Source organism: Lissotriton helveticus, chromosome 6 (assembly GCF_964261635.1).
Source record: "Lissotriton helveticus chromosome 6, aLisHel1.1, whole genome shotgun sequence".
Classification (NCBI taxonomy): domain Eukaryota; kingdom Metazoa; phylum Chordata; class Amphibia; order Caudata; family Salamandridae; genus Lissotriton; species Lissotriton helveticus.
In genome coordinates, this window is record NC_136067.1 from 191690514 (window position 1) to 191716894 (window position 26381).

A 26381-nucleotide genomic window follows, 5' to 3' on the forward strand; every position below is an offset into this window, starting at 1 on the left:
GTATAAGTGACACGGTATGTAGATGCGTGGGACAATCGTAGGCGCGTAAATTCTTGATGTGAAGATATTTTGAAGTTATCGAAGTGTGTGTCTCCACAGAGCGTTAGGATGAGGTTGGTCGGTATCTCTGGAAAGGTGATGCCTTGGATCATCAGACGGGTGCGTCTGTATCAGGCTGCCGTTCTGTGTACCGGATGTGGACACTACATTATTCATAAGTCATCAATATCCTTCAACTAGTTTAAGCAAGTTGAGCCATTGTTTAAGACAGTTAATAACATAAAACGGTTTGGCATTTGGGTGATATCTGGACAGTAGTTAGATCAAGTTATTCACTTTATTTTATCGTTTTTTGTTTAAAAAAGTCAAAATACAAAGGCAATATTATGTCTGTAATCCTTCTCAAACTCCCAGCGTTACATGTGGAAATTAGGGCTCTGCAAAAACTTTTAACACAAGCTTAATTTGTGTTAGTAATACAATGTACTCGTGCAGAAAATGACTCATGACAGCTGTGAAATTGAGGGTGACTCTTTGTGCTGCTGCCATGTGTGCAAGTTGACCGCATGACTTTAGAAACTAGATGGACAATATTTGGAAGATGGTATCTCCAGAACCTTTCATACATGGAGGGACACCAAGATCACTGCCTACGCATAATATAGCTTAGGTAAACGCTACCCTGAAAATAGAAGAACTGAAAGTCCCTCTGCCCAGGAGATACCTGCAGATCTTCTTCAATCTGTTGAAGAGGGAGGATCTTTCAGTTCTTCTGCTTTAGAGGTAGATGCGACGTGTAGGAGACCAATGTGGGTAGGCTACAAAAATTGCTACTAGAAATAAGAAATTGCAGTCACCCGCTTCCTCATTCATTTCATAGTTAGACAATGAATAATATGTTAAAAATTATTTTTCCAACAAAACTTTTTACTACAATTGTTCTAGAGTGAGCCTTTTGTTATCCATAGACAACGTGGCTGCATTAGCCTCAACAGGTTCAAACAAAGGAATGATTTTCGTCTTTTTTTGTGATTTTTAGCTTTGATTTTAAAACAGCCTGTTCGATAGTCATGTTGCAGAGAAGCATCACTCCCCTTCGTCGTGGGTTCTCGGTGCCATGTTCAAGATTGGTTGAATTCAACGGCCTTGGTTTTTAAGAAGTTCCACTCAGTAGCTTTCAATATCCCACTTTTGCTACTATTTTCTTTTACTCTAAATACGATGTTGGATTAATCTGCAAGACAGCACATTTCTGGACTTTATTTTGTAACACCTAAATAGGTTGGTTTTAATGTGAAACCATAGTCAGCTAGCCGCTTAGAACCACAGAGAATATCTTTTTTAAGTACTTATTCCACAGGCTTTGCTTGAGTGTCCACTGAAGAGTTGGCATCTGTCCAAAAGACATGGTTCTATCTCTCCAAGTACCCTGCAGGCAACTCACTATCAAAGAGTGCCCTAGAAATGCAGTTTTTACTCATTTTGTTTATTTTTTCAGCATTCGCTCTTTTTCTATGGTTGCTGTGGGCTTTTCACATTTTACTTTTATCACACGCATGGCCACCATTCAAAGTGTAATGTGCTCTGGTGACCTCCCAGCTGGACTATTCTAACATGGGGAGGGTCGGGTGGGGGGTAGTAAACTATGGATTAGGGACGATGGAGATGCAGTGCCTTTAACGAAATTCGTTTTATTTATTTAAATGTTTACTTACCTGTAATCCCCACTCTGACCCTCTCCCTCCCCACGTCAGCGCCCAGCAGTACTCCCACCATGGACCGCTACCCAGTCTTTATCTGGGGCTGCCTGCCTATCTGGTCCGCAGGCTGCAGATAATTCAAAACGCTGCGGCCAGACTAATTAGGAAAGTGCTACTTCGCCATCATATTTCCCCGCATTTATGGCACCTCCATTAGCTTCCTGTTAGTAGAAGTAAGGCGCTCACTTTGGCCTACAGAGCCACCAGAGATCAGGGCCCAGGTTATCTGAGGCAGAGATTACCAATATACCATCATAACCGGGCCCTGAGATCAAACCACCTGCGTCTGCTCAGGGTACTTAGCTTCCGTAAGGCCAGGATAGGAGGCAGAGCGTTCGCGGTGAAATCCTGAGCAACTCTGGAATTCTATGCCCCTTCACTGCCACATGATGGAGTCAGAACAAGCCTTTATGAAGGCATTAAAAACCTGGCTTTTTAACCTGTCTTAGACTGACCCACTTGTTACTCCTTACCGTGAATCTGCATTCTAGCGCCGGGACACCTCTGTTGAGGTAGCCATGTACTCTATAAAAGCATTTTTTTATTTTAAATGTGCTTGAGTAGCATGTGCAAAGTGAACATGATGTATAACTATTGCATCTAATCATAACCAATGACCATAACGTTTTGACTCTGTGTTTTACACTTTAAGGACTGTTTTGGCAGGCAATTAGCTCCAACTGCAGGCTTGTGAAAACTTCACGTGCAAACACTGGAGGAAGTACAGTTTCCATTTTGTTGTGCCAACGGTGTTGCTGTACTACCAGAGTTCACATTGTGGATAGGGGAACAAATCAAATTCAACCCCATGCAATGTTATTCTTTTCTTGCATAGTTCAGAGTAAATTCAAATGAGCCCCTTGGCTCTGATAACAGTGATGATAAAAAACACTACAGCACTACTCTTTCACGTACTCTTATTTGCCTTTGTGAATCGGGCCCAAAACGTTCTACTCCCTATTGGTAAAAGTGCAAAGAGAGCGTGCCCCTTTCTGTTGTATGATTCTTCACTGAATTATCCCATGTTCTTAAATGTTTAGATTTTATTAGGCAAATTTACAAATGCATGTCAGAGTTTGGAGGACTAAAGTAGTACTCACACACTCTGACATACCTTTGTGAATCATCAACCTGACTGGACCTTATACCTTATAAAAGGAAGAGACAGGGCTTAAGTACTCTCCTAAAGGACCAATAATGTTCAAGTTCTGCGTGTACTCAGTGGAGAAGGGCAGGTTCCAAAGAGGTTCTACCACCTGCTCCTATCTTCCTGAATTTATGAGGATGAATCAGAAAAGCTAATGAAGAAGCCATAGACGTAAGAGAATGATGTAGGACAGTATTAGTATCTGATGAAGAGAAGTCCTATCCATGTAAGGGATGAGGTATTATGCAGACATCTAGAAGCTGATCCTCTGATTAACACCTGAAGACTGGCCGCATCACTCCATGTTTTCATGCACCATGTTGTCATTCTTGGACAACCTCTTGCATTCTGGGTGTTGTAGTTATGGTTTGCTTCCATTTAACTCATTCGATTAAAAGACCTGATAGCACTGATTTGTTGGTGAACCACACCAGGACTGCAAACATGGTTTGTGATGACCTGAAGAGAGGTAGCCACTCCTCTAAGCATCTGGGTACCATTCTGGTACCTTTGGAGTCAGCAAAACGGATGATGTGGCGTTGAAGGTAAATCTGCCTACACTGTTTATTTTTGACATCACCAGTGTAAAAACCGACAGGACATTTCTGACCAGACAAAATGTAGGTTATTGTTGTATCAAGCGCATTACATTTTTTCTTTACAAGATGAACGATTTAATGTTCGGGCAGCTTATTTTTACTTTGTAAAACGCGAAATAATTGTAGCTTTCGATCTTAGCGTGGTGTGTGTTGATCTTAGTTTAAGAAACATATCTGTTTTACACATGTGTATAGTGGTAAATATAACGCATGGTAGAGGTATCATAGCTCACCTTCTCAAAATGCCTCCTAGGAGCGATGCATTGAGGCATTCTGGTGGAGAAAGACGCCTCTTCACCTCTGCGATAGTCACTTTGTACTTAGAAGTGGAGCTAAGAAGAGACAGGCGGCCAGGGACAGAGCAGAAGAGGTCAGTGGGGTTAACCACACAGGTGCCACCTACAACAAAATCAAAAGAAGACAGTTTTACCTCTGTTCAGGACTGACCTTAACTAATCACACTGTGCAACAACATTAACATCTGTGATTTGTTTTAAAAAAATACAAATGTCAGAATTTACAAACCCCTTGTGTAAATTGTTTTCTTCACATTAGTGATCATCGTTTACTGATAGAATAATGTAATTTCATTTGTGCTGCTTTCACAGTCTTGCCTGTTAGGCTTGTATATGAATGATCTATTTATATTCGTTTTATTACATTTTTATGGTCACACTAGGGATCAAAAACCTCTCAAACCTAGGTCGGTAAATTACACTGTGTATTCCAAAAGATACTGATTTTGTAGCACAGAAGTGGAAGAAACACAGAACTCCCATACATACATGCTGACCCCTTACTTCTAGTCAAACATCTCTATTTCCACTCAGTACCATAAGGAGTAAAGTAACACTTCAGTCAGTGTTCCCTTCCTCCTATGAGAGATTCCTTTTCTTCCAGAAATGTGTATTACAATCTTTTATTCAAATAACCTCAGGTGGCCCCAGTATGGGCACACCCTGGAAGTATTTCATTTACTAAAGAAGATGAAAACATCAATGAGTATTATGGGCTGCATGTATCATGCATTTTACTGGTCGCAAACAGCCGATTCACAGAATCGGGCGGTTTGCGACCGGTAAAATACATTTTGGTATGTAGGATTTCCAATTTGCAATTCGGTAACATGTTACCGAATTGCAATTTGGAAGTGCAAATACATACCGATTTAGTGTTAGGAAGTGGCGTTTTTAGGGCATCCCTTCCTAATATTGAATCGCAGCAGTATGTAAGAATGTTTTGCGATCGAAATGTGGTCTCAAAATTTGAATTTTATCACCTACTTCAAGTAGGTTGTACGGACCACTGCCTGCTCTTAAAAAGAAAACTTTTCATTTTTAACCTTTTTTCCTTTAACCCCTTCGGGGCTGATGACGAGCTCAGTTCGTCATGAGCGTAACGTGCCGTGCGCTGATGACGAGCTGAGGTCGTCATGTAACGCGGTAATTTTTAAATTGCCGCGTACAGCGGGAAAAGCCGCCACGTTGATGCGGTTAAGGAAAACGAGCTGCATTTCAAAAGAAATGATTGCTTTATTTAAAAGCAATCACGGACATGGTGGTATGCTCCCCCTGCAGGCCACCAACTCCGTGAGTTAAGTTATTCTCAATGGTTAGCAAACTGCAATCTACCTCATCAATATTCAAGAGGTAGGTCGATTAGCGACCTACTAGGAATCGCTAAATGAAACTCATGAGGTTTCATACATTAGGAATAGCGATTACCTAATTGCGATTTGCACAGTATCTCAAGTAGGCAATCGCTATTTCCAGTAATGATACATGTGGCCCTATGTGTACTAAGACCGAAGGTGGTGTTCTTGTAGTCCCTGAGGATGTGACCTGTATGGAAAACAAGGCATTAAGTTACAGTTCCTTTAAGCACTGGGCAAGATTATCCGGCCTCAATTCTTAGTTAATGTTTGTACTGCTTATCCCACACCAGGCTATTTTTTTCCACAGTTTGATATAGCGCAAAGTAGTCTCGAAGGTACTGGTGCGCTTTATATGGGCACCAGTTACAGTACACAAGAACACATTCATTTCTTTAAAGATTAAGTGATATGCCCTGAATCACAAGATGTTTAGCCGACGCTGAGACTGAAATGCAGAATTTCATACACACAGAGTCCAGTTGGCCGACATGCAAAATGATGTATCCTTAGAAACTAAACACAGGCTGATAGCACTGTGTATTGCAAGATGTTTTACATATAAAACACCCACCTTTTCTTTAAATCAAATAGCAACATTTGCAAGTTGTAAAGAAAAATAAATGCATTCTATGATCATGTTCACGTTTTTCCTTGTTGGATCGCAAAAACAATTTGTATTAAAAAGCCATCTGTTTCAGTGCAATGCTATTATGCTCCACGGTACTTAATATGTAAATAATGCTGAATAAGTGGTTTGCTTGCTTTTTCGATTTTGTTCCCTAATACATGAGGCACAGGCAGCCATAGCTATTAGGTGTAACATGTTGGATGCAATTTTGAAGCTGGGTGATATATTTTATTGTAATAGTTAAAACGCTGATCCATTTGCAATATTAGACCGCTCTTGTCATATTACATTTTATGTTAGATTGTAAAGTTGAAAGTCATTTGCAATAAATACCTTCTTACCATATGAAGGTTACATTACATTCAGTAATCTCAAATCGGTTACATTTATTTGATGGCAACATGTTTTACGGTATCAAAAATAAAACAGCTGCCTGCTTGAAAAGAGAAATGTATGGGGAACTGCGGTTAACTTTTTAAGCTCATCAGCCTCTGTTTCTAGAGGCTGATAGGTTATCTCTAAGAAATCTTGAATAATTTTCCATCTAGAAAAAAGATCTGATTTTTTATGTCTGCATAAAAATGAATTAGCCCTGGAGCCCTAAAGCACAACTGGCAGAAAAGAGAATGAGATATTACAACTCATATCTTTAAAAAGAGTTCTAATTTGGAGTTTGGATTAAATTCCATAAACAGCAAATATGATTTTGTATAGCTGCCACAGGTATCACCATCATTTTTCAGGGACAATGTGCAGCACAGAAGAGACTGCCTGAAAGCCATTTTTTGTAAGCGACCTGTAGATGACACAGGCACCATCAGCAGCAGAAGTGTACAAAATAGGGTGATTTTTTTTTCTCATGATGTCAAGCAAAATTTGATAATTTTGATGAATATTGCCTGCTGTTATTCACTGTTGGGAATATATTCCACCTAGTGGCACATATTTTAAGTACGAATACAGATAGACAGTAGATGTCCTGCATATTACAGGTAGCATATGGTAAACGTTAATATTTAACATTCGTCAGTGAAAGTGTGGTGACCTTGTTCACAAGGGTGAACTAGGAGTTCAAGCAATACTTTATTCAAATAAAGCATATAGTCATGAGACAAAAGCTAAACAGAATTAATAATCCTGAGCTAATGAGAAGGCAAAAGCATAAGGTCTCTGGCATTATTTATAGAATATCTCTGGTCTAGAAAGCTGGTGAAAAAAGTAGCCCATGTAGTATGGGATAATGAAGCTAAGTTATGTCAAACCATCCGTCATCTATTTACTGCACGCCGCCATTAGCAAAAATGGAAAAAGACAGCCCTGATGAACTGTAGTACAGTCTACATATCCCAGTTGATGGCAAATCATTATTAAACACTGAAGAACCCAATTATTTTTGAAAATTGACTCTTCCTGAAACAGTCAGGAACAAGTTTCCAGTTGTTTTGATTTGCAGTCTGTCACACTCATGAGATGTTCTCCCCTGAACATCATTGTAATTGCTTTTTCCATTAGTGTCATCCTCCGTCATGATGATTAACATCCTGTGACTTACAAAAGTTCGCGCCTTGTCCATAATTTTTATAGGGACACAAATGATATGCATTGGCAGGTAATGAACATCAGTAATGTATACCTGCATTTACGTTTTCTGTGGTTGCCCTGGTAGCAAATCCACTTGGGGGGACAAAAAAGAGGAGGGGAAAGAACTCTCTAGTGAAAGGTTGTACCTAACCCAACCATGAATGTGGGGAAAAAACTATTTTTGTTTTAATTACCCTCACACACCCTAGTGTGTGAGGACTTACTTCAGGGCAAGGCTGACCCCCTATGTGAGGGAACTAACAGGATGGGAGGTCCCTATACTACCAGTAAAGTGAGAGCACAAGCTGAGGACCGGGACCTAGATAGGTAGACTGCTGGGTGACTGCTCAATTGAAGACCACCTGCATAGTTACCCCGGTCCTGTGTGATGAAGTCAACCTTCCCAAATCGGATGGAGTCTGGCAGATGACATACACACACTTTTAACATACCACAAGGAGCAGCTACTCTGCCCTCACTTTACTGATAGGATAGGGACCTCCCATCCTGTTAGTTCCCTCAAATAGGGTGTCAGCCTTGCCCTGAAGAAAGTCCTGGACCTTTACGGCCACTACGGACTGAAACATGTCGGCACTAGGGTCTTAGGACCATAACACACCAATCAAGACCCAATTTTACATATTTTTAATTACCCAGACAGACCCAAGAATAAAGGGAAACCGGGGATCTGCCTGAGGTATTTTATCTTTAACCCCCCTTGTCCTGCAACTATTCAAAGAGCTCCCAACATTTTGATTGAGCCCACCCCGACTTTTAGGGGTCGGGGTAACCCGATGATGAAGCATGACACCACTAGGGTGTGTGAGGGTAATTAAAACAAAAATATTTTTTTCCCCACATTCATGGTTGGGGTAGGTACAACCTTTCGGTAGAGAGTTCTTTCCCCTCCTCTTTTTTGGCTCCCCCAATTCGGGCACAGCTATTTTTCTAGCACCACTGACCACTACGTGGTTTATTGGAGTGCTTTTTGTGAATTATAGACTACGTAGGGAGGATATACTCCGGTAATTACCCTCTCAAACCCTTTAGGTGTTGGGATCTTTCCTAGCACCTGCTTGTATTTACAGCAAATCCACTTGACCAATTACAAATGTTTCTATTGAAGCCAGTTATTGGAATATATGATGGTGCACATCTGCTTAGCAGTCTTGCAGAACATTCAAATTGATTCCAACTTAATGATGATTACTTCAACCTATTTTTTGGAATTTGTTTCCTTTGATATTTATACTTGACCTGTCAAAATCCCATGGTTTTATTGATAAATTGTTATACAATGTGATTAGTTAAAAAACAACATCCCTCATCTGAATCCCAGAGAAACCATATGCAGCTATTAAGCTAACTAAAATGTGCATTAGAGTTAGAAGGCTCTCACTCACAAACCCAGACAAATCTAATACATATATCCAGGTAAATTTAACACAAAATCAGGAGGAATGTGACTACATAAACTCCACGGGGAAAGCTTTCTGTATGAAAATTCACTGACAGGTTACCAGGAAGAGAGGCTTCAGTCTTGAGGGGTGCCGCAATTGAGTTGTCAACACTGATCACACAGAAGATGCCAGAAAAGTAAACGAGTTTCAAAAAGAATAACATTGGCACAACTTGGTAGCTTAACCTGAGTAGCACAATAATCATCAGAAAGAATAACTTCTTTTGATTCAAGACAGCGTTGTGGAAATTCAGTGCCACCCACTATTACAGACCTCTGGCTGTTTCATTTTTTGTTTTTTTTAAAAATATTTTTATTGTAATCTTTTCACAACTTTTTTTGCCCCCCCCAAATTATACAAACAGTCTTTCAGCACAAAAAAATGCATGTTTTACATATCCCAGTATATTAAAAATCAAATACAAATACCGGTAAATTCTTGCAGCAGAACCCTACAAATAATATAAGATAAAAAATAAAGGAATATAAGAGCAGACAAAAAGGAAAAGTAGCAAAACACAGAAAGTATCCTTTCCTCCATACATCTGTTTACCCAACCCCTTCCCTGTTTTGCCCAGATTTCCATCTCGTAATAGGTTCCCACATCTCCCCTCCCAGTTTTTTTGCTCTTTTGCCCTTCCTCTCATATATGGCTTTCTCCAAATTGTATGAGGCTAACAATCTTGCTATCCAAGTTTGGAATGTTGGAGGTGCCTTATCTAACCAGGCCCTTGCAATACTAATTCGAAATACAGCTGCCACTATAAACAAAAACTCTAGGGGGCCTTCTTCAAACTCCGTCTTCACCCCTAGCAATAACAATTCATTACTTAATTTAATCTTTATATCCAGTGAATTCTCCAAAAAGTCCTATATGGCCCTTTTCAAGGTATACAATTGTGGGCAATGTGAGAACATGTGAACTATATCGGCTTCGGTTGAATTGCATCTAGGGCAAGTTATACCTTCCACCCCACCCCATTGTGCTATTCTTGCCGGCGTGTGGTAAAGACAAAATAGTGTTTTGTAATGCTGTGATTGCAGCGTAGCCGAACATAAAACTGATCTTCCTAGGTCTAGGGACTTCTGGAATCCGTCCTGGGAGGTCCCCACTTTTTCAATCCATTTTTTTGAAAATTTCTCCCTGTCATCTGTTTTATATGCGTACAATTCTGCATGTAACTGGCGTATCGTACACTGCTTACTTTGTTCAATATAATCCAAGAGTCTACAATGTCTGAATCCTAGCGGACCTCCCTTTTTGTCCCTCAGATAGCTCCTCACCTGTAAATACTTAAAAAAGGTATTAGTGGGTATTTCAAATCTTCTTTGTAGTTCTTCAAATTGTATTATCCCCCCTTCGATATCCAGAAGGTCTCCTAATTTCCTAATGCCCCTAGCATTCCATATCCTCATAGTCCCGTCCCTAAAGATATCGCCCGGGAGAGACTCATTATCTACTAGTCTCGTGTATCTGTTGAATCTACCGACTCCCAGTTTTTTTCCTACACCTTTCCAAATCATATAGGCAGCTTTTGGGGTTTTAAACCTTGTATGTTTAAAACGTCTGTAATCTGTTGTGTTCAGAAACCCATCGACCACACCCTCCCCCAGTACAGTTCTATATACATTTATAAAGTCATTTCCACCACCTATTAATCCCTGAAAATATTGCAAAGCTGCAGCCCAGTAATACAGTTTAAAATCCGGTGCTCCCCACCCCCCTTTTTCTCGTGTAAGTGTCATAAATCTGTAAGCCCTTCTGGTTTTCCCTTGTGCCCAAACTAACCTATTAAGAATTACTTCTAACTTAGTAAACCAAAATTGTTCAAAGAAAAGGGGTATGGCCCTATACAGGTAAAGAAATTTCGGTAAGGTAACCATTTTAATTACGTTTATACGTCCTATTAGGGTCAAATGTAGGTTATGAATTCTCTATGTGTTGTTTTTTATCATAGCAAGTAGTGGTTCCATATTTAACTTCACTAAATCCATCAAGTCTGCTGACACCTTTACCCCCAAATACACTGCCTCTTTTACTACTCTGGGATCTGAATATGATGTAAATTCATTCACAATGATCTGCGTTTTCCCCTTGTTGATCGAGTATCCTGATAAGCCCCCAAAATCTGCTGCCTCCTGCTCTATTTCTCTTAAAGCCCTTCCTGGATCCGTCGTTATCAAGGCCACATCGTCCGCGTAGGCGAATACTTTATATTCTACCTCCTGTAATACAACCGGCAAGATGTTAATATTCCCAATTAATCTCCTAAGTAGCGGATCTAAATATAGGGCAAAAAGTAAAGGTGATGCCGGACAGCCCTGCCTGGTTCCACGTCTTATCCGTACCATTTTAGTGTAGGAGTTATTTATTTTCACCCTGGCAGTTGGCTGCACATATAATACCTGTATGGCACTTATAAATCCTTTGCCAATGTTAAACCAGTCCATGGCATTCCACAGGAACTGCCAGGAGACCCTGTCGAACGCCTTCTCGGCATCGAGAAATATGGCTGCGACAGGGTCTCCTGCTACCTCAGCAGCATCTAGTATGGTGATAAGCTGTCTAGTATGCTGAGTAGTCCCTTTCCCGGGAATAAAACCATGCTGTGATTTACTAACTAGTCTCCCGATAACTCTACTCAATCTTTGTGCCAATGCTTTAGCATATATTTTTGCATCCGCGTTTAAAAGAGTGATTGGTCTATATGACCCTGGATCTAATGGGGGTTTGTCTTTTTTCAAGATCACAATAATATTTGCGTCATCCCAGGACTGTGGTGCTAATTTATATAACTGTGCCTGTCTAAAAGTCTCCAGCATATCCTTCCCCAACCTGTCCCAGAATGTTTTATAAAACTCTGCTGGTATTTGATCTGGTCCCGCAGCCTTGCCCCCTGGTAAGTTGGACACTGCCATTTTAAGCTCCTGCAATGATAAAGGTAAGTCTAGTATGTCTCTTGCTTCGCTATCCAATTTCTCATTTGGTACCCCTGTCAAATAGTCCCTACACCCTTCTCCTAAATCCTCTACATTCTGTTCGTACAGTTTCTCATAATATTCCCTAAATACCTCCTGAATCTCATCTAATTTATTTACAATTTCTCCTGCGCTGTTTCTAATTTCTTTAATTTCGCCTGCTGCAGTATTTTGTCTAATTCTAATCGCTAATAAATGTCCTACTCTTTCATTATACTCAGAACACTTTTCTTTCTTAGCAAGGTAATTCCCTGCTGCCTTCTCCGCCATCACTTCTCCTGTCTCTGCTTTCTTGGCTTCAATCTCCAATAAAAGGCCCTCTATAACTGTTACATTTTGCCTCGCCACCGCCTTATTTAGTTGTTCTTCTAGGCTATCCATTTCTTTTATCGACCTGTCCATCCTTGTTCTCTCCAACTTACTCCTTTTTAAAGTGTAACTCAAAGTTTCCCCGCTTATCCCGGCCTTAAATGTGTCCCAAATTATTTTAGCTGGAGCCAAACCTCTATTAATTTCCCAGAACTGTGTAATCCAATCATTCATACTATTGATGTAGCCTTCCTCCTTCAGCAGTCTTCTCTCGAAAGTCCAGGTATAGGAATTGGGCCTTCCACTATCTATCCTTGGCATAGTTATTACCAGTATATTGTGATCCGAGATCATTCTAGGCAGCCGTTCTATCTGTATCCCATTTAGCTTCTCATTAGACAGTAGAATATAATCTAGCCTAGCAATCGTTCTGTGAGGTGCCGAATAAAAAGTACCCCTGACCCAAGTGGATTATATTTAGCCCATACATCTGACAAAGCATTATTCTGCATCAAATTATTTACTGCATTGCATGTTTTCTTTTTACGCCCAACGTATTTCCCACCTCCTAATTTCCCCAACCCGTGCAAACCATTAATATTAAAATCGCCACACATAATCACCGGCTCTATCCAAAGTGCGAGTTCCTGATGTAACCATTCAAACATTTCAGGGTTATCATCGTTTGGGCCATATACAGATACAATTGTTAAATTGCCAGCAGTGGTTTCCACTTCAACTATGACCCATCTCCCCTCAGGGTCCTCTTTTTTTCCCCTGAGTTTAATAACCCCTTTCCTAGCTAATATAGCCACCCCTTTGTTCTTGTATCCTGACATGTGTTAGCCAATAGCTCATAACCCATCTGTTCCAATCTAAATTTTTCTTTTCCCATAATATGCGTCTCCTGTAAACAGATCACATCCAGTCTTAGCAATCTGAACAAAGATGCCGCCTTCTGTCTTTTCCCACCGTCATTTAAGCCGCATATATTCACTGTCGCAACCCTTAACGCCATATTTCATTATAGTGTTTTTCCATACTCTTTTCCCCCTTATTCCGATCTATTACAAATTTAATCTCATATCGATCTATTTTTTTGTGCTGTTTTCCCGCCTTTGTCAGCCCCTTTCCCACCCCCCTCCACCCTACCTCTCCCCACCCGCAGTTACCCCACCCCCCCTTGTACAGGCAAATAGGTCAATCCTGACCTATATGTTGACTGCTTGCATTGTAGTTACGCCCTCCCTCTCCCTCCCAGTTGTTCCATATACATATACATAGTCTTTAGTCCAGAATTAATATTTCATAGTCAGTTCCAATTCAATTTAAATCTTCCTCACTTCCCCTTGCGTTGCTCCGTTAACTCTTCGAGATATGCACCTGCTTTTACCTCGGAAAAAAACATCCTTGTGCGGCCGCCATTAATAACCTTAAGTTTCGCCGGAAACATCAGATATGCTTCTGCTCCTTGTTGCTGGAAGGGGGCTATTAATTGTCTTAAAAGCCATCGCCTCTCGACAGTAACATGACAAAAGTCAGGCCTCGCGAAAAAAGTAACCCCCTCAACTGTTCTTTTAGAGTCCGGCCTTGCCCTTTCCATCACCTCCTGCCTTGCCAAAAAATTACCAAAGAACACAAGCATCGCTCTAGGCATATTGTCTTGACTCGCTCCTTGCCTTTTTTTAATTGTCAGTGGAAACCTGTGGGCCCTTTGTACCTCATCTTCCCATTGCCACCTAGCCTCAGGGAAGGCCCCCTTTAGTAGCCTAATCACATACCCTCTTGCGTCTTGTCCTTCCACTCCTTCCTCCAGACCCAAGAGCCTTACGTTATTCCGTCTCTGACGGTTTTCAAAATCCTCCACTTTCCATTGCAGGTCTTCCACTATCTTTGTCTGTTCCGTCTTAAATTTCTGCCAATCTGTCACTTCATCCTCCAATCTTCCCGTCCTTTCCTCTACAAGCTCCACTCTCCCCTCCACTTCCTCATACTTCTTATTCATCTTCCTTATGGAGGCTTGTATTTTTTTGGTGTCATGCCTAGCTCTGCGGCTTTCTGCCCTGGCCTCTCCCTGTATTTGTTTTAACATATTAACTAGCAAGTCCAGGGTAGCTTGATTTCCCGACCCATCCTCCTCAGTTGCACAGTCCTTCCCTTGTGGCCCTTGTGTCCCTTGCATATTCTCTTGAAAAGAGCCTGCTGTAGCGGAATAGTCCCACAGAAGTTTTTTATTCGTTTTTGCATATGAACTACGTTTTGTGGCTGACTTTTTCTTTTTCTGTACATTTATTATACCAGATTCAGTGCTTGCTTCCTCCTCTGATGTCAAATCTGTACCCCCTGACTCTTCTCCCATACTGGATGAGCTTGACCCTTCATTGACTGAGTAAAATGTATCCCCTTCACGTTCCTTTTGTGATTCAAGACTCGCAATACTTCCCCAGTTTACATCTGGTTTCAATCTCAAGCTGTTGCTAAGCTCAGCCTCTACCTGCAGCAGCGCGTCCATCATTGAGGCATTATTCATACCTTCAGCGTCCCTTGGTGTTAGCCCTTCGCTTTCTTTCTCTTCTTGGGGTTTCTTCTCCTCTGTGCCTGAAGTAGTACCAGGAGCTGCCGCAACCGCTTCTGCCTCTGCCTCCGCTGCTTGATCTGCTTTCCCTGACATACTTTTTCACATCCGCTCTGGGCGTGCTCTCTCCTGAGCGTCTCTCTGGTGGCTCGACAACCCTGATTCTACCTTCGACGAGGAGGTTCTGCAGTGCGCTGCTCCCGTTTGAGTGCGCGCCATTGCTCCCTGGGTGTCCCTCGACTTGTTCCGCTGCCCGCTCCATAATCTTGCCTCCGCCTCCTCCGCCTTCTCCACCCTTCGTCTCAGCTGTCTGCATCTCCTCAACGACAGCGGATCCAACTCCTGCAGCCTTACCGGACCCGCTGAACAGAGCCGTCACAGACCTCTTAGTGAAGGTTTCCGATAAGGTAGATTGTCGCAGCGCTGCCTCCTTCTCCTTATCTTTGTTCAGTCCGCTGCTGCTGCTCTTGTTCTGTTTGCCGTCTGTGATGCCTCTATCAGCTGCTGCAGTTATTGTCTCTCCATGCAGTGAAGTACTTCGTACTGCGCCAGCTTGTGCTTTTAATTCAGCTTTCTTTTCTCTTTCGATCTTCCGCAGCTGCGCCTTCTGTGTTGCGCTTAGTGCAGGGGTGGTTTTCCTACCCGGTGGCGGTATTTTCGGAATGGCCCCCGGCCCGTTAACCTCTTTGGAGCATGATGACATTCTCCTCTTCTTACAACTCAAACCTCCTGTCTGGCGATTAAACCGCGCCGCTCTCCAAAGTCTCAGGACTGACCAGTGAAGAAGCCACATATTCCAATGGTTTCACCACATCTTTCTGTTCTTAGCGTCCTAGTATAGACCTGGTGCAGGAGAGGGAGTGTAATGCGACTACTCCCTACAATGCTCTAGCGGCCATCTTGCCTAGGAAAAATCAAAACCTCTGGCTGTTTCAAATGTATTTTAACACAGTCTGCTCGTACTTTCCAATGATGTATCATTAAGCAGAGAAGAAAGGTCATATAAATAAAGCTCTTCATGAAAAGAGTAAGGTGAAGGCAGAGCTATGCAATAACAGTTGTCAGAGGAACAAGCCCAGGTTAGTATTTTCCCTACTTTTAGGGAATGTCCATTTTTGTTTTGAGAGCTAAGAGTTGGCAGATGGTCTACACAAGGTCACTTAGAGATGTAAAGAAATATGAAGAAATCATGTTGCAGGTGTAAATACAAGGATTGTTGACTTCAGCACACTACATCTCATGATTTTCCATAACTCAGAAGTAGCAAAACTAATACAGGCAACTCAGATGTGATTGCACATTTGGTCTTTTCAGGCCAAATTGCCTATACGATTTTTGTAATTTCTTAAGATTTACCACCACCATCCTAGCCGTGCTATTAAGCAGGTATTCATATTAATCTTCTTGAGATATGAGCCATGCAGCAAGAATGTCAGGAGTCACTACGGATTTCTAAACTGCATGATGAACATTTAGAACAATGGGGAAAACACAGGAGTTCCAAAGATGAACCAAACACAACAGTCCAGGATGGTCTGTTTTTATACTGCTGCTAGTTATTAATTGTTTAGGATCTCATGTATCATTTTGTGGTCAGGCAGTCCGGATAATCCCTAGTACCAGAGGCTGCACGGAGAAAACAAACACTTTTAAAGGACTGTGTGTGAATGGTCGGTTAAATAAATAGCAGACCACAATTAAGGTAAAAAAGCCAGAGATCCAAAACAAAAACCAGGAACAAATAGATTAGGCAGACAAATGTCTACCCATACATTTTGTTTGTTTTAGGAACACACTGTAGACCTTACCCTGCATCCAGTAAACCATTTAACTTACACTGTGTATAATTTGAGCTTTCAACAAAATGCCTCTTCACATTATTCATTAAGAATTGTTTTTATTACATGTTTATTTTGAGTTTGCTTAAAAAAATGTTTTTTCAAACAAGGAAATGTGTATTGAAAAAAGTAATTATATCACCAGACTATGCTCTTTAGTTGTCTATGGAGAAAAGATGAGCAAAACACTTAAATATTTGGTTAAGAATGTAGAATTTTAGAAACAAAAAACTTTGTTTAGTTAAAAACACATATTTTTGGGGGGGAAAGAGTTTATTTGTCATTAACAGAAATTTGATTAAACAATAAATTGGGTGGACATCTGTGTAGTAGTTTTGGGTTGTCGTGATAATGAAATCCATTAAATATTATCAATTTTTCTCAAGTATTTGTGTAATGTTTTTTCAAATAGAAAGGCTCCTGCGTGAGATTTGTCATATATACACATTTTTCATCATTTGTCCCTTCACTTGAGACAGGCAGTTATATAAAAATGTATTCCACTGGTATCTAGGTTGATTCTCCTCCGTCCACTTTTCAGTTGCTTATTTATTTATTTATTTATTTAAAGTTTTTATAGAGCGCGTAATCACCCGGGAGTATCTCAGCGCTATACCTAGTAGACAGACGGGGGCACAGAACAGGAGATTAGGAGGGTTTGGGAAAAAGAAGGGTTTTGAGTGATTTTCTGAAACGAAGGTGGTTAGATTCCGTTCTAAGTTTCAGAGGCAGCGCCTTCCACTGCTTGGCTGTGTGCACCGAGAATCGGCGTCCTCCTGCCCGGGCTTTCTTCACTCTCGGTACCACTAAGAAGTTTCCGTGGTCCGATCTGAGCGCTCTGGCCGGTCTATAGGGGGTGATGCAGTTTTTGAGGATTGGAGGACCTTCTTCGTGAAGCGTTTTGTGGGCCAGGCAGAGAGCCTTGAACACCACCCTCTCCCTGACCGGCAGCCAGTGCAGCTTCATCAAGGCGGGTTTCGCGGATGTTCCGGCTGGGGTGCCCGTGAGCATCCGGGCAGCAGCGTTCTGAATTTTCTGCAGAGTGTAAAAGGTTGCTTCCGGGGCTCCCAAGTAAATGGCATTACAATAGTCCAGCCTGGACACAATCAGGCCCTGGATCAACAATTTCCGGGAGTTAAAAGGTAGCAGGGGGAGAACTTTCCTACAAGACCTGAGAAGGCCGAAGCAAACACCGGCCGTCTTCTTTGCCTGAGTCCTAAAGGTGAGATCTTTCTCCAGCCATACCCCTAGGCTCTTCACCTCATCTTTGGGGGAAGGTGGTTCACCGAGGCAGGCAGGCCAGGTGTTTGAGGGAAGGGAGATCTCTCTGTGCCCCAGGAGTAGGATCTCCGTTTTTGACCCATTGAGCTTTAGGGCAGAATCATTCATCCACTGATGAATTTTGGAGAGGCAGCCATGGAGGTCCGAGGGGTCTTGCTTGGGGTGGGAGAGCGTTACCACCAGCTGTGTGTCATCAGCATAACTGATGGTGGTTACTCCAAATGGAGTGACCACTTCCTCCAGTGTGGCCATATACACGTTAAATAACGTGGGGCTAAGTGACGAGCCCTGGGGCACGCCACACCGGAGAGGGATGGTAGGAGAGCGGCTGTCACTTTCCCAGACTTGGAAGGAACGTTGGTCGAGAAATGACGCAAGCCACTCCAGAGCTTTGTCCTTCACTCCAACATTCCCCAGGCGTTGGATAAGGACCTGGTGGCTGACAGTGTCGAAAGCCGCACTGAGGTCTAGGAGGATCACTGCCACTGATCCTCCCGTGTCCAGAATGTCTCTGGCCTTCTCCACTGCTGCCAGGAGTGCGGTGTCAGTGCCTTGGCCTGGTCTGAAGCCGGTTTGAGAGCTCTTGAGCAGATGGTTGGTTTCCAAGAACTCAGACAGTTTTTTGTTGACCAGTTTCTCCGCGACCTTGCCCGCCCATGGGAGGAGGGAGATGGGTCTATAATTAGATAGATCTGCTGGATCTAGGGATGGTTTCTTGAGGAGGCCCTTAACGACCGCCGCTTTCCAGCTCGGCGGTACTTCTCCTTGAAGTAAGGAGGAATTAATCAATGCGGTCAGCGGGGGCACTATGGTATGGCTGATTTTTTTTAAGAACCGTATAGGCACCGGGTCGCTAGGGGCGCCACTCTTGATGGATGCAAGTGTGGTGGCTACTTCCTCCCTGGTGACCGGTCCGAATGAAGGCAGGTGAGGGGAGGATGGTTTCCGGGGGTTCGGGGGGAAAGAGCCGTTTTCCCCTTCATTAAAAGCGGCAGCGGTCGCAGGGAGGGAGGCGAGAATCTTTTTGATTTTTTCATCAAAGAATGAAGCTAGATTGATACATTTGTCCTCCGCTTCTTTGGGGCTCAGATGTTTCTCAGGGGGGTCAGGGACCTGAAGGAGCTCTTTAAGAATAAGGAAAGTTTCCCTGGAGGAGCAGCAAGAATTTTTTATTTTTTCATCATAAAAGACGCTTTTGGTCCTGCGAAGTGCCATTTTATATGTTCTCATGGCTACCTGGAATGATTCTTTTTTATTCGCAGACTTGTCCTTCCTCCATAACCGTTCTGACTTTTTGCATTCCTTTCGCAGGGCATTTAGTGCAGGGGTATACCAAGGGGCGGGGTTGATCTTCTTGGCATGTTTAAGCGTGCTCGTTTGGGGGATAAGATCGTCTAAGGAATGGGTAAGCCAGTCGTTAAATTCTCTATCCGCCGTTTTAGGGTCCATAGAGGGGAGGGGAGTGGAATCTCTCAGCTTAGCTTCCCATATCTCGGGTACCAGCTTGTGCCAGCGGCGCGCAAGGGTCCTGGCTTTAGGTGTTTGCGTCGGAGTGGATTTGAGACGCCAGTGCATGGGGATCAAAAAGTGATCAGTCCATGGGTAAGGAATGGGTGTCTCGGTTTTAAAGTTATTGAGATTCGTGAAAATCGGATCCAGAAGCTGGCCTTTTTCGTGTGTAGCTTGTGCATTCATAAGATGCAGGTCAACTGAGGAGAGGTCTGTCAATATGTTGGCTGCCGGGTGATCCGTGGGGTCAAGGAAATGGATATTGAGATCTCCAAGGAGAAGGAAGTTGGAGGCAATGGATGCCTTTAGTGTCACGTGATCCATCAGAGAACTGGGGAATTCCCCAAGTGGACCTGGCGGTCGGTAAACTAACAGTCCGGGAAGGGAGACTGTAGGCGAAATTTGTAAGGTGAAGTCGCAGCTCTCACAGTCTTTGATATTGGCAGATTGAATCCTACAGGTGAGATGGTCCTTGTATAGGATGGCTAGGCCTCCGCCTCTGCCGACCGGTCTATTTGCGAGACGTATTTGGTATCCGGGGGGGACGGCGTTGACTATATCGAAGTCGCTGTGCGGCGTAAGCCATGTTTCTGTAAGAAACAATATATCCAGCAGAAGATTTTGAGCGAGGAGGTTTATTTCATGGGCGTGTCTAACTAGGGACCTGCAGTTAAGAAGTCCGAGCCGGAGGGTTTGTTGGTGTGCCAGAACCTCCGGTGGGTTGCATAGGGTACAGCCCAGAAATGGGGTATCTTCCCTGAGGATATATGAGCAATTGGGGTGTTTGCTCGGGTTCAAAGCACGGAGCCTATCCTGCGAGTAAGATATACGGTCTTGGGAATCGGGCATGGTGTCTGGGCCTAGGGCCGTCTGGGCCCGGACGGGCCCAGACGGGCTTGCCTTAGGCGCGCCTTCGGCGCGCAGACGGCGCGCCCGCTGCGCCCGTCCGCTGCGCGTCCGGTGGAGGCACATGTGTTTATGGGGATTTCGGAGGGAGTGGCCTCAGCAAGGAGGCGTGTCCTACACCGGGAATCCCTCTTATCATCAGTGCAACTAGATATGATTCTGTTCCTGCAGTTTCTTCAGCATAATTATGATTTGCCACATTAGTAAACATAATCCATCGTCTGATGCACAATTTACAAATTGTAACAAAAACAATTGTGTCTGAACCAAGCGGATCAGAAGTTACTAAAACCATTTCCGACGCGTGGACACGTTGCGGGTGACAAGGCCTTTTGAAAAAGTGAAATCACTTGTGGTTCAGGTTGCTCATCCTACCCCTCCAGAGGAGCGCAAATCTCTAGCCATTTGGCAGAACTTCGACCCCATCTCTGAAGATGTCCTCCTCAAGTGCATCCTCGAAACAAAGCCCTCCAACCACTCGCTCGATCCCATCCCTAGTGCCATTGCCATTGACTTCTATACCCATTCTCTTCCCTATTGGACCACTCTGGTCAACCTCTCCCTCTGTCAAGGCTCCCTTCCTGTTCCCTTCAAAACTGGGCAGGTCACCCCTCTGCTTAAAAAACCCACTGCGGATGCAAATGACCTCAACAACTTCCGCCCCATCACTAACCTACCCTTTCTTGCGAAGATCACAGAAAGATGTGTTTCGAAACAACTCTCTCGTCATATCAAGGACAATGATCTTCTTGACAATCTTCAGTCCGGCTTCATCCAAAACTGCAGCACTGAAACTGCCCTGCTGCAAGTGATCGATGACGCGCTGCGAATACTTGACTCAGGGGGATCTTGTCTTCTAATTCTCCTTGACCTTTCGGCAGCCTTTGACACTGTCAATCACAACACTCTCCTCAACACTCTTCAACAGAGAATGGGCATGGAGGGCACTGTGCTTAAATGGTTTGCTTCTTTCCTTTCTGATAGATCCCAAATGATCAAAATAGCGGACAGTCTTTCATCTCCTCTGGCGGTGGGTCAAGGTGTTCCCCAAGGCTCTATTCTTGCACCCACATTGTTCAATCTCTATTTGGAACCTCTGGGAAATCTTCTAAGTAAATCTGGGGTCAACTATCATCTCTACGCAGACGACACTCAAATCTACCTCAAGGTTGCCTCCACTCACGATCTCTCCGTCCTAAGCTCTACCCTCGACTCCATTCAAAATTGGATGTCAACACATCAACTGATTCTGAATCCCTCCAAAACTGAATTCCTCCTCCTCTCCTCCTCTCTTTCTCCTCCCCCGGTTCAATCATGGATGGACCAGATGAATCTGCTGAACAACAAACCCATCATTGTCGACAACGCAAAATCCCTCGGTGTCATACTCGACACAAAACTCAATCTACTCTCCCACATTAATTCAATTGCAAAGTCTGCCCGATACCAACTGCGCCTTCTATGGGGGATTCGTCGCTTCTTCCCGGAGCATGACCTTAAAACCCTGGTCCAATCGCTGGTCCTCTCCAGACTGGACTACTGCAATTCTCTTCTGACTGGCCTCCCCAAATCCCACCTATCCCCCTTAAGTCTGTTCTCCATTCAGCAGCTCGTTTCATTTATGGGGCCAAAAGAAGCGACCACATCACTCCCATGTTATCCACCCTCCGCTGGCTTCCCATCGAGGCTAGAGCTATCTACAAGACTGCCTGCATCACCCACAAAGCCTTGCGCTCCTCCTCTCCGCGCTACCTGGCGAATAAACTGAAACTCTCTGGAGGCTCTAGACCATCACGAAATGCGGAAAATCTACTGCTGGAACCCCCCATTTTCAAGAAGGAAAGATCGATGGCCCAATCCTTTTCAGGCAGCGCAGTGAGAGTCTGGAACTCACTTCCGCCTCAGCTCCGGACCACCACCTCCTCCCAGGCCTTCAAAACTGACCTCAAAGTTCTCCTCCTTCAAAGACACTTCCAAATGTAATCCACGCCCTCTCTATTATCTGAAGGAAGCCCTTTTAATTATTGAAAAATCTACTTTGCATGACTTTGGAAGTGTCCTCCCAGTGTGTTCTTGTGGTTTGAGAGTCTGCCATTTATTGCAGTATTATCCTACTTGTGTTTGGGACTCATGTGTAACATGCCCCCCGTCACTTTCTCTTGTAACACACTGTTTTCTACCTCTTAAATTTGTTTGTTTTCGATACTTGCACAAGTGCCACCAGTGCCTACGTAACGTTTGTTCTTGTGCTTGAGTGTTCTCCTTATATTACAGTATTTTACCTCTATGTTTATTTTGTACGTTTTTGTAACCTGCACACGTCACTTTTTCCTCCTGTAATGCACCGCTTGCTACCTCTTGTATTTTGTTGGCTTACGATTGTCACTTTTGTAATGCACCGTTTGCTACCTCTTGTATTTTGTTGGTTCACGATTGTCACTTTTGTAATGCACCGTTTGCTACCTCTTGTATTTTGTTGCTCTTGATTGTCATTTTTGCGTCATTTAATGTAACGTTTGCTTTTGTATTTTGCTCACTTGTAATGTTCTCATGTATCAGTTCTGTTCCTATTGTGAAGCGCTCTGACACCTTCGGGTAAAGTCCGCGCTATATAAAAACGCATAAATAAATAAATAAATGAAAGGTTAACTGGTCACCAGTCAGTTGCTGATTGTTGTCTTTGGGTGTGTAACTGCACTAATGAGGTACAAGGTTTGGCAAGTATTAAAACGTGTAAAAATTACAGGACATTGAAGAAATACTGCCACAAAATGCGCCACGTTAAGCTGCATAATGTCTTTTTTCTAGCTCCATAATGTAGTCACACTTGCTGCATTATTCTGTGCTCCACTTTTGCATGCTTTCAACTGCACAGATTTTCGAAAGATTAGGCCTGCAAATGTGTTAGGACAGATCCATTGCTGATAGGGAAGTATGGAAGTATAGATGAAGCATAAAAGAGCTGAACAAAGTACAAATCCTTAAGCATGGAAATACATATTCAACAAGTAGAAAAACCATTAACACAACAGTTGACCCCTTGAGCCTCGAGACTGTTACAAGGCTGTTGAATACTCTTATTTTTACCTTTATCTTTATTGAGGCACCCATTACCCTGTTCCCTTCCCTCTCCTCCCTTCTATTGCTAGATGTTTTCATACTTGACATCCTATATGTCTGTATGATGCAGTGTTCAATCATCGTTATATGTACAACTTTTCGTGTTCAAACCAATAAAGAGACCCAAAAAACACAACAGTTGAAAAGTATTTCTTCATATGTCAATATGTGTTTTTAAAAATATGATCTTATTGTAGCATGTCTGGATTCATTTTCCAAAATAAATAAATCGTACAGAGAACATTGTAAAGGGAGACCAGGTGTATTTACACAAATAGTTTTCATGAGTAGGGGACAGTTTTTAGATTTGTGAAGTCTATCTTGTCGTTGCATTTCTAAAAAAAGAACAGATTTTGAAATTAATATTTATTGTAAAAATAAAAGATGTTTGTTTTGGTTTCACCCTTTACTTTCTGGCACTCTAGAAAGAGAAGATCTTCTTTCAGAGGCTGAGTGTGGTTTTCAGGAACAGGAGACTGCCTACCTGAAACTAACATCCACAGACCTAAACTTACAGCGCCTACTTTGGAAGATGTGGACAGGCATTTGTGGTGTTCAGACACATTGGGGCATATTATCAAGGGATTTATCTCCGCTTTTTTGGCTTTAAAAGCCAAGAAAGCGGAGATAAAATTATCTCCCTATTACCTAGCTGTCGCTAACACCAGTTAGCGACAGCTAGTAGGAGATAGCGATCATCTTGGGCCCCGCTTTGCATGTCAGAGAAATGTATCACTAATGACATGCAAAGTGGGCGTGCCAAGATGTTAGCGACTGGAAACAGTCGCTAACATCGCTATCTCCTATTACCAACTTTTGAAGATATTCGCGCTAAGCGCGAATATCTCCAAAAGCTAACACCTGCCCTGAGCAGTTCTTAGCCATGTTATCCAATGGGAGGTGGATAACATGGCTAAGAGCATTTGCTCGGTAATACATGAATATCGCTGACTTTTCAGCGATATTCATGCATTTCGGCCGATTTTTATCGCTTAGGAGATAAACCTTGATAATATCAAGCCTCCTAAGCGATAAAAATCGTTGCTACACGGCGATAAAATTATAGCCGCTAAGCCAACATAGCGATAATTATCGCTAGTTGTTGGTAATATGCCCCATTGTTCCTGTATTTCTGCAGAACATACCATACTTGTGTGCGATCCCCATAAAACTTAGGGTTGTTCCAAAAGATATGTTTCAAGCTTTGCATTTCTTCTTGGAATTCTCTTTCCATTTAATGAATGTCCTTCCTACATTCTTATGAGTACGGATAACAAATATGCGCTTTGCCTAACTTTCTGCAGCAATTACTACTCTGTCTTCCAGCTGCACGTTTAGGAGAGCAGAAAAGAGTGGGAATGACATTGCAAATGTCTGAAAATATGCACAAAGTTACAGCTCTTCAGAGATACACCTCATTTTTATATTCACATTTCTAACTATACTGTCACTCCATTGGCAACATCCACAGATGTCTGTCATTTACAAATGCAGGAATCCTGCGTGCCTCACAGCTGACAGCTCCACACACGCAAAACCTACATGCTTTGTGAATCAGCACAGAGTCACCCAGTTATATTTGGCACTGTGAATCCCCAGAAAGATTTGTGTGCAGACATTAGGAATTTATCCAGGCATAATTCACAATTAGGTGTTGCAAAAGCATTGAGTGACAGCTTAAGGCCTGGGAGGCTTACCTCCATTCATGCCACAAAAAAGAATCGCTACTTACTAACTACTAGGAGGAGATGTAGTCTAGTAGCAAACTGATAACTTTGGTCCCTAGGAAACTAGGATCAAATCCTCAACCAGCTCCTGACTGAAAATATGGCATTCTGCACAAATCACATAGGGCTTGATTAGGAGTGGGTTGGTGTACGGGTCGTTATGAGTTGGGAGGTATTTATAGCAGCCGATAATTATCAGATGTGTTAAATACCTCAACCATTGTTACATTACAGCACGTTTGACCTGCCGAAACGTAACAGGGCAAATGTGTATGGTATGTACTGTACCATGAGGATTTTTGGGGTGTTAAACACAAAACGTCATATGTTATTCCCCCAAAAATCTTATGGGAGCTGTTTATTGCACTCAATAAATATTGCACCGTGGAGTATCTTTATCATGTATGGTAAATAGCATCTTGGTGCTTATTTACAAGCCCCTTGCGCTGCCGATACATCACTTTTTCCCATATTAAAAGTGACGCACAAGCGGCACAAGGGGCTTGAAAATAAACCTCGTTTCCCAACCCACTCGTAATCCGATCCAAAGTTTCCCGAGTCCACAATTGTAAATATGGGTGAAAGATAATGCAATTGTAAATACGTAAAATGTAATGTCATTGTGCATTTTAATGGTTAAAATCTCCATTTAATTTACAGGACTTATGGAAATAAGCGTCCTTTTCTCCGGTGCACCATATTTATTTATTTGAAAGGTTTTATGTAGCGCCAACATGACCAGTAAGGGTATCAGAGCAGTATACTAAGAAGCAGATAAGATTGGTAGGTAAAAGTGTACATAATAAACATATAGTAAGTGTTGAACTTTGCCCTTTTGGGCTAAAGTTCCCTAAACTTTTTGCCTTCCCCCTAGGCCTTTTTTCTGACATGGTATTGCCAACTTAGATGCATTGGGCACTTTGCCACTGCTGATCAGTGTTAAAGTGCAAATGCTCCCTGTGTAAAGTGTAATGGTAAATGGTTGTCCATAATTGGTATGCTTGCCTTACTAGTAAAGTCCCAAATAAAGTGCACTATGTGTGCCAGGGATGGTAATGCAAATGCTACTAGTGGGCCGGCAGGACTAATTGTGCCACCCACACAAGTAGCCCTAAAGAGAGAACTCAGGCCTGCCACTGCAGTGCCTGCGCACAGTTTGTTAAACTGCCTTGTTGTCCTGACAAGTGCACCCACTTGCCAGGCCTTACCCTTTCCTTTCCCTGCACATCAGACACCCCTTTGGCAGGGCCAGGGTGCCCCCCCCCCTGGGCAGGGTACAGTGTCTGTGAAAGGAAGGACATGTACTGAG

General features: G+C 42.8%; 1 protein-coding gene across 1 annotated transcript in view; it reads right to left on the minus strand.

Annotated features, from left to right (window-relative positions):
* TFAP2D (transcription factor AP-2 delta) overlaps positions 1-26381 on the minus strand; it is a 126479-nt gene that overhangs the window by 34865 nt on the left and 65233 nt on the right. Inside the window, exon 3 of the mRNA XM_078646727.1 lies at positions 3740-3905. Within this exon, the coding sequence (XP_078502853.1) occupies positions 3740-3905 (166 nt within the window). The remainder of the gene's footprint in view (positions 1-3739; positions 3906-26381) is intronic.